Below are 12,287 nucleotides of genomic sequence, written 5' to 3'. Positions count from 1 at the left end.
ATTTCTTTAACAAAGATTTGACTACCTTCAATGTGGTAGGGATGTTGTGGATACCTCTGCTGTGTGAATATGAAGTTCAGTGGGGTATGGCTTGGTGCTCAACAGCATGTACGTGATATTTAAAGCCAAGGGACTGAGCCCTCCCAGGGGAGAGCAGCTAGAGCTGAGGGAGGTGCCCAGGATGAGCCCAGAACAGCCCAACAGCAGAGGCTGAGCAGAGGAGGAGGTGGAGAGAAGACAGGCAACCTGGAAAAAGAAGGAGAATATAAAAGGGAAAGTGCTCTGAAGGGGTGGGGGTGGGTCTCCCAAGCCACAGGCTACTGATCCTCTGAGGGATGTGGAGACAGAGGAGTAACCACTGGGTTTGGCAAGATGGCAGCCAGATGGAGCCCAGTGGAGTAGTGACGATCGTCGCCCATTTGGAGTGCATTGGGAGCAAATGAGATATTTTAACTATTTTTTTGTTTCTATTCTTAAACATAACTGTACATTTTATTTAACCACTTTTTTTCTTTCTACTGGGCAACATCTACATAATTCATTTTTTGCCATTACAAATAAAGCCAAAGTGTACAGCTCTGTAAACTTTCCTATTTTTAGCATTGAATGGAGTCACAGAAAGGAAAGTGCTGGTCCAGGAGCAGAACATCTTTAAAGCTTATGCTTTTGACTTGCTCAACTACTTTCCAGGAGAATGAATACTTCACACTTCCTCCAGCAGTGTGGGAGGGGTCTCGGCATTTTGACTGAACATGTCAGTTGGGTCCTTCCTGAATAAGTCTCACATTTTATCAGTTAAGAAGTTCTCTTAACCCCTAAACAGAGAATAGAAGGACAAGAACCCAATCGCATCATAGAAGGAAAAGTAGACTCAGCTCACAAAGTATTTGTTAAACAGAAGTGCATGTGTAGTGATACATGGGGGACCACAATTTACAAGTGATGCAGGTGTTAATTAATCCTTTTTCAGGAAGGTTGTGATGAAACTTCAAAGCAGGTATGGCTGAGAGAAATACTCAGCCATGGTCTTCCTCCTCCACTCCAGCCTCCTATGCAGTGGTATTGATGGGATCAGTGCAAGAACGTAAGGAAGTTTACCTTTTCCAATAAACACCCCACAGATTCCTCATTGCAGCCACCTGTTCATATCAGAGAATAATTTCAGTTCTTTCCATGTATGCCTTCAGCAGGGTTTTATAAACATTCCTGGCTTATAGCAAAAAGATGACAACTTCCAGGGTCATTACCACCTCTTCCTTCTCCCCATGCCTAAAAAAAAAAAAAAAAAAAAAAAAAATGGGACCAACCCACTACCGCATAGTTGTTTCCTGGCACATTATAAATTGCCCTTCCCCCACTGTAGCAACAGAATAAAACCAGCTGACCCCAGCTGTCTCTCTGGATTTGCTGTTTAACTGCTTCCTCCCTGCCCAGTGAGGTGGCAGCTCACCCAGGATCAACAGCACCCCATCTGGCAACTTTTCACCCAGGACCCGCCAGTGGGTGCCCACCCGGGCAGCACTGCGATTCCAGGGAGGTCCTGGCCCCTCTGTCATTCATCTGCAGTGACCCGCTGCTCCATTTTGGCTTGTTACCATTTGCTGGGCCTTCCATGGAAGAATGGAATGACGAGTGTGTCAGTGGTGAGCAGACAGATGTGAAAAGAGATATGCATAGGCATGTCGCTTCCTCCCCGGAACCAGATCCTGTCCTCAGGATGCCCACAGGTAATCCTCACAATGGAAGGTCCAGCGTGACACCTCTCAACTCAGCAGAGTAGTGAAGTGTTCTAGAACCTGGCAGTCCTGAGTGAATTTCTGTATTGTTTCTGCCTCCGGGAACTTGTGTAGGTAACTTAACTTCTCTAAACCTCATTTCTCATCTGTTTAAAAACTAGACAGAAGCTGGGCATGGTGGTATATGCTTGTAATCCCAGTTCTTGGGGAAGCTGAGAAAAGAGAATAACAAGTTTGAGGTCAGTCTCAGCAACTTAGTGAGGCCCTGTTTCAAACCAAAAAAGTAATAAAATAGAACTAGAGGTGTAGCTCAGCAGTAAAATACCCTTGGGTTTAATTGCCAATACAAGAAGGAGGAGGAGAAGGAGGAAGAGGAGGAGGACCAACCTCATTAAATTATTGCAAGAAACTTAACGTTGCAAAAAAAATAATGTGTATAAAGTACACAGCTTAGTGCCCATAGTGACTCAGCACATAAGTCAGGGTTAATTGTCCTCATCGGTGTCCCACCCTGTGCCTGTCGTTGAATCTCTCTGATTCCCATTGCTCTAAGTCGGTGGCTCAGCCCTCACTCTTTGTCCTCTTTCTGTTTTGTACCCACAGGAAGTTTTGTGAAGCATGGTCAGCCTGTTGTTTCCAAAACCTTGGGGTAAGTTCTGGGATGTTCAAGCCAGAGCAGATTTCAGTTGGTTTATCCTGCTCAGGAAAAAGGTTAGATCCAGGGAATGAGTCTTCTTGGGCATCCAAGATTCTAATTACTGGGTGAGAGCCCTGTGAGGTGTCATTCCCATGGCACTTCTTGACCTGGCAGCCTCTGGGGGGAGCCCCTGTGACCATTAAAAGCTAAGGAAGTGGAAGGTGTGGACATAGTCTGCAGGGAACTCTGAAAAACAAAGTAATAGAAGATTTAAGGAAGCAGACTTAAACAATAGTAGTGGCTCAACACAGAGAAAGCTTATTTCTCAGTGACAGGAAGTTCAGTTCAGATGTTCTTGAACAGGTGAGAGCCTTCCACCATCTCCTGGCTCCTCTGCATTTAGCCCGCAGAGTGGGCAAGAAAGAATGTGGAGAATCTTGCAGGAGACTTCCATGACTCAGCCGTGGAAGTCACTTACAACACTTCTGCTCATGTCAGTTGGCAAAAACACAGGCTTTTGGCCAGAGCTCAGTAGAATTGAGGTGTCCCTAGCTGCAAGCAAGAGTAGGAAGTGAAGTGTAGTTGCATGCTCAGGAGGGAGAGGAGGAATTCAGTTTTGATGCCACACAATTTTTTAAAGAGGGAGTAAGAGAAAATGTTGGAGATGTCGAGTTGGGAAGGCTACACTTACATAGTTTCTGACCATAACTTAAGTGACATGGGTGGGGAGGGGGGGAGGATTGAATTGCTGCCTCATTCAGGGCTGTATTCTTTACTGATTTCTTCCCAGGGACAGATTTTCAGCCCCGTCAGTAGAGACTCGTCCTAGCATCTGGGGAGAGTGCCCACCAAAGTTTGCTACCAAGCTGGGCCGAGCCATAGTCAAAGAGGGACAGATGGGGCGATTCTCCTGCAAGATCACTGGCCGGCCCCAGCCACAGGTCACGTGGCTCAAGGTGAGGTTTTGTCTGCCCGGACTCTGGCCCAAGCCAGGTGACTTTGAGAGTTCAGGGCTAGACCATGGACTATGGGAATCAGTCATTCCAATGGGTTCCTGCTATTTCAACCACAGATGGTTCTGGAAGGCACTCTGTCTGTTAGATAGGGATGCTTGCTCTTGCCTCTATTTGCATACTATCCTATTACTCAAACCATGGTGTTCTTATAATCTTCATGCTCCCCAAGCAGCATAAAACTTCTAAGTTATGACAGACCTGAACAACCACCTCACAAGAGTAGGCTGTGAAGCTAGATCCTCAGCTCCCTCCTCCACCTATGCGGTAGAAAGAACACCTGCCTCAAACTGCTGTTGGGAGACTCTGTGTGGAAATGCTTCATAAACCATTCAGGGCTGGGCAGAGTGAAGGCAGGTGAACCACGCTGTGGTGTGGGGAGGTGGAGGCAGGACTAGAAAATCCAGGTTTTTCAAAGATAAAACTCCTGAATAAAAATGAGTGATAGGAGCTGGGGATGATGGCTCATGCCTGTAATCCCAGTACTTGGGAGGTTAAGATAGTAGGATCCATAAGTTTGAGGCCAACCTCAGTAACTCAGCAAGACTCTGTTTCAAAATCAGGGGAAAAAAATATGGGTGGGAGTATATCTTGGAGTTCAGTACAAAAAAAGTATGGGTGACAGGATACCTGCTGACTTCCTAATTTTCTGCTCACCCTGGGGAAAGCATAAAAAGAATAGGGAGGCAAGGAAAAATGAAGGGTTCCCTTCCTCCAGCGGGACCTCCTTTAAAACAGTTTCCACACATCTTCTCGGAGCTGGACCTGACACCACACCATGTACACAGACCCCAAGTCAGGGCACTTAGATGCTGAGATGTGTCTTCTGAGCCTGTCCGTAGAGCTCAGGGCAGAAGGCTGCGCTGCCCCAGCCCCAGTGTCTGTCCCAGGGGATTGTCAGGAGGACGGGACAGCTGTGACCAAGCTACCCTACTGCCACCCACAGGGAAACCTCCCACTGCAGCCAAGTGCCCGAGTATCCATGTCTGAGAAGAATGGGATGCAGGTGCTGGAAATCCGCGAGGTCACGCAAGACGACGTGGGAGTGTACACGTGCATGGTAGTGAACGGGTCAGGGAAGGCCTCCATGTCAGCCGAGCTCTCCATCCCAGGTACAGGGGAGGGGCTAGAGTGGAGGGGCCCCTGCCTCGGTGAGACCCCCCCAGGATGCTTGTCCATTACACATCCTGTTTGTACCTGGGGCGCGCTCACCTGTGTATCCCCAGTGGTGGGTCTTCAGCAAGAAGAAAAGGGTATGACCCTACTGCACAGAACCAGCCTGGGAGGAGGGTGCTGTGAGCCACTGCCCCCTCCCACTTGTGTCTCTACACTTGACCCCAACCCCTGTGTCTTCAGTCCTTTCTTCTCACTCAGACACCTTTTTAAATTTTATTTATTTGTTTGTTTATTTATTTATTTATTTATTTGTGGTACTGGGGTTCCTGGAAGCCTTTCTACCTCCGGGCTACACTCCCAGACCTATTTTATACTTTTTTTAAATTTGGAAACAGGGTCTCTTAAACCAGCGTGGCTGGCTTTGAACCTGTGCGATCCTCCTGTCTCTGCCTCCCAAGTGTGGGGATTACAAGCGTGTGCCACCACGCCTGGCAGATAGACAGACACCTTTTTTTATATCTCACATTGTTACTTGGAAGGGTGCTGCCACCACCCCTGCCTAAATTTTAACTCTGTCCTTCAAACTGGACATTCCCTCCCCTAACTCTTTCCACCCAGCATCTCAGGTTCCTTCTTACTAGACTGGACATGTCGGCGTCCCTGTTCACTCCTGCTTCTTCCTTTCTTGAATCAGCAGCCCCTGACATTTCTTACTTTGAGAGCTCTCTGCATGTGCCTCCTTATGTGTCTCTTGGTTCCTCCAAGGCCAGCCTGGGGAAGCCAGAGCATGTCAACAGGGAGAGGGCTTGATGTCACCTCACTGGACATGACATCCAACAGTCACCAATTTCATTGTTCACAGAAATCAGCCTTGGCCTACGGCCAGGAAGGAGAGCGACTCCTTCTTCCTCCATCCTTTTCCTCTTTCCTTCTATGATTTTTCTCTTTTGCATCTCCATCTCCTTCCTTCCTCAGAAACCATGCCTTCTTGCTTCCTTTCTTTGGCCTGAGTATATTTTATAATCCACAGGAAAAAATTGTTTTACATTGCAACCAGAACACATGTGCCTGTGTAAACATATTTAACTGAAACAAATTTTATAAAACAATCCTGACTTGCTCTGTATAGTACAGGCTGGTATTCCTATTCTACTGGACACCATTAAAACAAGAAATCCTGGTATTTGGTCAAATAACCTGACTTTGTGGGTCAGGACTATCATCAGGCATCTGGAACAGGGTGTTAACCCCTCTCCATTTACTAATCCTACCATTGAATTTAAAAGCCTCCTCCTCCTAATGCACTTAATGATAAAATGATATGTTGTCTGGGCTTCGCTTTAAAGTACTCAAAAACAAACTAACAAAACAAGACAAAAAGGAATAGATAAGACTGGGAAATGTTGCATTTCTTTAGCCTTGTGATGGCTTTCAGATTTTGTTATATCCTTCTCTCTACTTTTGAATATTTTGGAATTTTACATGATAAAAGTTAAAAAAGAATATGGTGGGGGAAGCATCTACTTATGATTTTTTATTGGAAGAATGGAATCAAATTACACTTTATACATTTCTGAAGCATGTATTTATCAAATATGAACACTTTTTTGGTCTGTTTTTGAGAGCCACAGGTAAGTTGAGTGTTTGGGTTTGACATTTTCAGTAGATAGGTTTTTGGGGGTCATTTTTCCTTTGGTTTTTATTTCCTCTTCATGGGTGAAGGGGACAGATTCATTCCATGCCCTCAGAGACTCAGCCACTGTTAAAAAGCCAGAAAGGGCAGCCCTTAAAGCTCTTACAGTTGTTTTCTGGTCTTGGAGAAACTTCTCAAATAGCCACAGAAAGACCAGAAGCAGCCAGGCAGGATGAGACCTTAGTGACAGGAGAACCTGTGGACAGGATAATTCTGTAAAAAAGGAAAGAGATGTTGTCATATCATTTTCTTTTCTGAGCTTATGAAATATTCCACTAACCATTTTTCTACCCTTCTCCTCTTTTTCCAGGATTGGACAGTGCCAATAGGTATGGCTAAGCTTTGTTATCGCTATGTTTTCTATCTTGAAATGCCCTGCAAAGAAAAGAAAGAAGGATGTCATCGAGAAATGCCCTGAATTTTTGAGTTGTCTTATAGGGAGGGAGAATTGACTGTTTGGAAATCTTGTTTATTTGGGGAATTCTACTTTGTTCTCCTATTATGATATGGTATGGACCACCAGGGTGGTCATTGGTATTAAGACTCTTGAAAACTTAATGCCACCCTCCATCCAGTGTCCTCCCAAGTCAGCCATTTCTTAGGAAGCCAGAATCCACTCACTCCTCAGCCCGTAGTCGTGAGCAGCTTCCTGTCCCGGTGTGACGTGCAGAGCTAGGCCGTGGGTACACTCTACTGTAGAGGAGGGCTTTAGACAGTTGCATAAATAAACAAGTAATTCCAACTGTGATCCATCTGTGAGGAAGAATGACAGAGATGCTAACTTAGATTACAGCATTAGAAATACACTTTCTGAGAACTCCATATTTGAGCTCAGACCTATGAAGTAGAATATTAGTAGATAAAGAAAAGCTCAGGGAGTACACATTCCAAATGTAGAGGACAGTGTGCGTAAAAGCTCTGAGGTGAATGGCCGGCCTTGGACCCCCCCCCCCCAAAGAACACCCAGGTGGCTACAGACTTGCAGGTAGTGGGACAGTGTCATGAGGGTCCAGAGATAATGAACTCTAGCTGGCTCAAGGGCATTTTGTAAGGCTCAGTGTTTGTTTGTTTGTTTGTTTGTTTGTTTTTGCAGCACTAGGGATCAAATATAGGGGTGCCCCACCAATGAATTGTACCCCAACCTTTATTATTTTTCATTTTGAGAGGAGGTCTCACTAAATTGTCCAGGCTGGCCTCAAATTTGCAATCCTCCTGTCTCAGCTTCCCAAATCACTGGGATTATAGGCATGGGCCACTGTGCATGTCCCAGTTTTATTTTAAAAAGTGTGGAAAGCTGTTGGAAAATCCTTGAGCTTCAAGCAACATAATTCAATTTGTGTTTTTATTTATTTTTATTTTTAAAATTTTTGGTGGTACGGGGGTTCCTGGAAACCGTTCTCCGGGCTACACTCCCAGACCTATTTTTTTTTATTTGGAAGCAGGGTCTCCTAAGCCAGCGTGGCTGGCTTCGAACCTGCGCGATCCTCCTGTCTCCGCCTCCCAAGCATGGGGATTACAAGCGTGCGCCACCACGCCTGGCCTCAATTTGTGTTTTTAAAAGATTGACTAAAGTTGCTCTGTTGAATTGGATCAAAGAGAGGCTGTGGGAAGGGAAACCAGTTGGGCAGTATGAATTTGGGGCACCAGGAGGGAGAGAAATGTAGATAAAATGGAGCTGTGGATAAAATGGGGCATAGGGCAGAGAGGTGTCGGGAACGGCGGCTGGTGCTCTGGTTTGGGAAACTAAGCCAACTGCCAGGAATTACTTTTGTTCTTTCTTGATCCTACTCTGTGGGCTTCTGTGATCGCTGGAATCTGTGCTTGTGATGAGTTCTGTTTGTGAGTAACCAGATAATCACCACGTCCCCGCTCCTCCCTTCCACCTAACCCCTTTGCCGCTGCACACAGGTCATTGGTGAGAGGAACAAAGGCCCCCAGTTCAGACATCAGAAAGGAGGTGACCAATGGAATCTCAAAGGGGCAGAAACTGGACAGCCCAGAGGGTGCAGCTGAAAGCAAAAACTGCTCCAGCCTTCAGAGAGGCGGTGCCAGCCCAGCCTGGGCCACAAACAGCCAGCCACAGACCTTGCCGGAGCTCACGCCAGAACCATGCAGGGACTCAGCTAGAAAGGCCCTGCACACCCCTGTCCTGCAGAAGACTTCCAGCACCATCACCCTGCAGGCCACAAGAGTCCAGCCAGAACGAAAAGCCCCAGTCCCAGGGGCCCTCTCTCTTGGAGAAGATATAAAGAAGCCACCTGCTTCCCAGCCAGCCTGCCTCTCTGTCAGGCAGACTGGCTTGGGAAGCTCAGACATTATAAGCAAGGTCGCTACCGGGAAAACTCCCTTGGAGAGCCGGAGGGATTCAATGTTCCCCAAGTTTGAGAGCAAGCCCCCAAACCAGGAAGTTACTGAAAACCAAACTGTCAAGTTCAGGTGTGAAGGTAAGCAGAGCTGATTGAGATCACTGGTTCCCAACATGTAGCCCCTTGACGACCATCTCCTTCCTTCAGGACACAGCTGTCCTGCACCTCCTACATCCCCACCCTCCTGATCTAGGTCCCCTAGGAAACCACCTTTTAGGGCCTCCCTTTAGGAAGGACTCAGTCTAGAAACGTTCTTTATTCTGGAGTGACATACAACAGCCGTCTACTGTTGCTTGTAAAATAAAACATGGGTCCTGTGCCCTAATTCTTTTTTTTTTTTTTTTTTTTTGGTGGTACTGGGATTCCTGGAAGCCCTTCTACCTCCAGGCTACACTCCCAGACCTATTTTATACTCTTTATTTGGAAACAGGTTCTCTTAAGCCAGCATGGCTGTCTTCAAACCTGTGTGATCCTCCTGTCTCCGCCTCCCAAGCGTGGGGATTACAAGCGTGCGCCACCACACCTGGCTAATTCTTATCACCTTAGAAGAAACAAAACCTTCATCATTATCACCAAAAAAAAACAAACACAGGTCTCCTCTTCTCTTTCCTCACATTCCTGGTTTGGGCTGACCTGCAGAGCCAGCTCATCACTCTTGCTTTCCCCTTCCTAAAGGCCATGACTGTTTTGGGACATTAACCCTTCTGGAGCCTGGGATTAGGGGCCAAGAAACAGGCTGGAAAGTGGAAAGGCCACCCATGTTGTCTGAGCGCTCCCTACCCCACCCGGAGCCATGTGTGTTCCTGGGGCTCATGTTCTTCACCTGGTCCTGTAGTTTCAGGGATCCCAAAGCCTGAAGTGGCCTGGTTCCTGGATGGTGTCCCCATGAAGAGACGAGAAGGCCTCATTGAGATTTATGAAGATGGTGGATCCCATTGCCTCCATCTTCTGAGAGCACGGGCCAGGGACAGCGGGAAATACAGCTGCACAGCTTCCAATAGCCAAGGGCAGGTGTCCTGCAGCTGGACCCTCCGAGTGGAAAGTGAGTACATCCCTCCGGGTCACCCTGGATTCCAGTGGAGGGCCCTTCATGGAGTGCTTCCCAGATTATAGACGGCTCATCTCCTGTGGTCCCACACCCCAGGTCTACTGCAGCAACATCACCTCCACCCACATGCTGGGGCCAGATACATTGTGCTCGGCCAGTGACTCTTAACCAGGAGTCAGTCAGAATCACCTCAAAATAGGCGTGCCAGGCCCAGCTCCCGGCCAGCTGAGCGCTACCTTCTTTAGGTCCCTCAGCTGTCCAAGTAGTGCTGTGACTCAGTGTTCGTAAGTAACCACAGAGAACCAAGCGTTCACTAACTGTACAACTTGAGAGAAATGTGAGATGATGTGGGTGCCACATATTTTATGTTTATTGCAGTATCTGTTTATAAAAGTAATGCATGCTCATTGTGGAGCATTTAAGCCATATATAATCTTATGACTCCAAAATAAATATTTTAATGTTTTTTTTAAACAAAATCAGCATTGTGCTCTTTGTATACTGCTTTCCATCCTAATTTGCTCATGTAGCATAAACGTCTTTCTATATTATTTAATATTCTTTGAATATTTGAAAGCATGATTTTTAATGGCCATATAATATTTTGTGGGATGGATATATCTAATTTAGGCATGCCCTTATTTTGTTGCATATTTCAGTTACTTCTATCTTTTGCTATTATGATAAAACTGTGTTAAATAGGGATGGAGGTTGTAGCTCAGTGGTAGATTGCCTAACTTATATAAGGCCCTGGGTTAGATGCCCAGTACTCAAAAAACCCAGACAGAGCCCATGATAAATATCCTTAAACTCATTTGTCTTTCTTTCTTTTTTTTTTTTTTTTTTGTGGTACTGGGGTTCCTGGAAGCCCTTCTACCTCTGGGCTACACTCCCAGACCTATTTTTACATTTTTATCTGGAAACAGGGTCTCCTAAGCCAGTGCGCGCGGCTGGCTTCAAACCTGCGCGATCCTCCTGTCTCTGCCTCCCAAGCGCGGGGATTACAAGCGTGCGCCACCACGCCTGGCCTCATTTGTCTTTCTATAAAATGTTCTCCTCAAATGCAGCTGTGGACCCATGTCATACCATTAGGAAAACAATTAGGCAATACTAGAGGGGAAGAATTAGCAAACTGCAGGCTCTTGGAAACTCGATAGGACAGAGAATAACCTTTTCCCATGAAATTTTGTGCAAGAAAGAAAGAAAGAGAAAAAGGGAGCAGCCAGGTGTAGTGGTGCACACCTGTAATCCTACTACTTAGGAGGCTGAGACAAGAGGATTACTGGTTCAAGTCCAGTGTGGTAACTTTACAAGACCCTTCTTCAAAATAAAATGGGACTGGGAGCATAGCTCAGACATTAAATGCCCCTGGGATTATCCTCAGTACACACAAAAAGGAGAAAGAGAGAGGAAAAAGCCACGGGAAAAAAAAAATTTTATAATGAGCATTCTATCTCTGAGATACACCCCCAGCTGTTTTTATTTCGGGACAGATTCTCACTAAGTTGCTGAGGATATCACTCTGTTGCTAAGGCTGTCCTCAAACCTTTGATCCTCCTATCTCAGCCTCCCAAGTACTGGGATTTACAGGCATGTACTACCATGCCTGGCTGCCATAGGAAATTTAGATTAAAAGATACATAAGTAACATCAACAGTTATAATTGCTGGATCTTATATGGATCTTGTCTGAGACCATTCTTTAAAATTTTTATAAGAATATCAGAAAAATCTTAACATTAACAAGATTATTAGATATAAAGGAATTAGTTCTATTATGATGTAGTCTCATAGTTATTAAGTTCATCTATTTTAGTGATGCAAACTGAGTTATTTATTGGTAAAATGATATCACTTATGATAATTACCTTAGAAATAATCCATGTTTGGGGAGTATTAGCAGGTATACCAATGAAACAATATTTGGGACATATAAATGAAAATTGAGAGAGAAGTACAGAGAGATTCACTATATTGTAAGAGATACTAGAAAGCAGGCCAAAGAGAGGAGGAGGAGCTCTCGAGATGTCCCAGCATAACAAAGGACAAGACCAGATAGGAGCTGCCCGAGCCACTGAGGAGAGATGGTCTGAGTGCCCCAGAGCTGGGGCTTTGTGCCTGGGAAAGCCCTGCCAGGCGCCTGGCCTGTGCTTCCTAAGTGTAAAGGTAGACAGGGCAGTCTGCTGAGGATGCCCGGTGCCCGTGGGGCTTGGGGTGAGCGTGCAGGCCCTGGCGCAGGCGAGCCATGTCCTGACACTATTTTTGTTTGTTCTTTGCCCTTGCAGAGCTGGTCACCATGGAGGTGGCCCCCTCATTCTCCAGCACCCTGAAGGACTGCACTGTCATCGAGGGCCAGGATTTTGTGCTGCAGTGCTCCATACAAGGGACCCCAGTGCCCCGAATCACTTGGCTGCTCAATGGTGAGTTCCCATGCCCAGCCCCGGGCCCTTTGGCCTGCCTAAATTCTCACATTTCACTCTGCACCAACTGTGCCTTGGAAGCACAGGGGAAAGAGATAGCACGGAAGCAAGTGTGCCACCGACCAGAGCAAGGGCCCACCCGCCAGAGTCTTGAGTTCCTCACCCAGTGGGAACGGTACCACCGGCCTTGCAGGGCAGCAGTTGTGAAATTAAATTAGCCTGTGTATACAGAGTGGTTAATGAAGTTCCTGACACATAG

The 12,287-nt window shown here is 46.3% G+C and overlaps 1 protein-coding gene across 8 annotated transcripts in view; it reads left to right on the top strand.

The window, feature by feature from the left end:
• MYLK (myosin light chain kinase) overlaps positions 1-12,287 on the top strand; it is a gene marked incomplete at both ends in the record, with an annotated part of 182,072 nt that overhangs the window by 62,339 nt on the left and 107,446 nt on the right. For 4 of the 8 annotated variants that reach the window (XM_080696796.1, XM_080696797.1, XM_080696793.1 and 1 more), the window contains 6 exons: positions 2,340-2,385; positions 3,164-3,329; positions 4,333-4,517; positions 8,104-8,639; positions 9,397-9,603; positions 11,894-12,028. In XM_080696796.1, coding sequence (XP_080552922.1) covers positions 2,340-2,385; positions 3,164-3,329; positions 4,333-4,517; positions 8,104-8,639; positions 9,397-9,603; positions 11,894-12,028 — 1,275 coding nt within the window. The remainder of the gene's footprint in view (positions 1-2,339; positions 2,386-3,163; positions 3,330-4,332; positions 4,518-8,103; positions 8,640-9,396; positions 9,604-11,893; positions 12,029-12,287) is intronic. The other 4 variants (XM_080696794.1, XM_080696799.1, XM_080696798.1 and 1 more) reach the window with 4 other exon arrangements.

Source organism: Muscardinus avellanarius, assembly GCF_963383645.1.
Source record: "Muscardinus avellanarius genome assembly, chromosome: 5".
In the NCBI taxonomy this organism is placed as follows: Eukaryota; Metazoa; Chordata; class Mammalia; order Rodentia; family Gliridae; genus Muscardinus; species Muscardinus avellanarius.
This window is presented reverse-complemented; position numbering and strand designations above follow the sequence as displayed.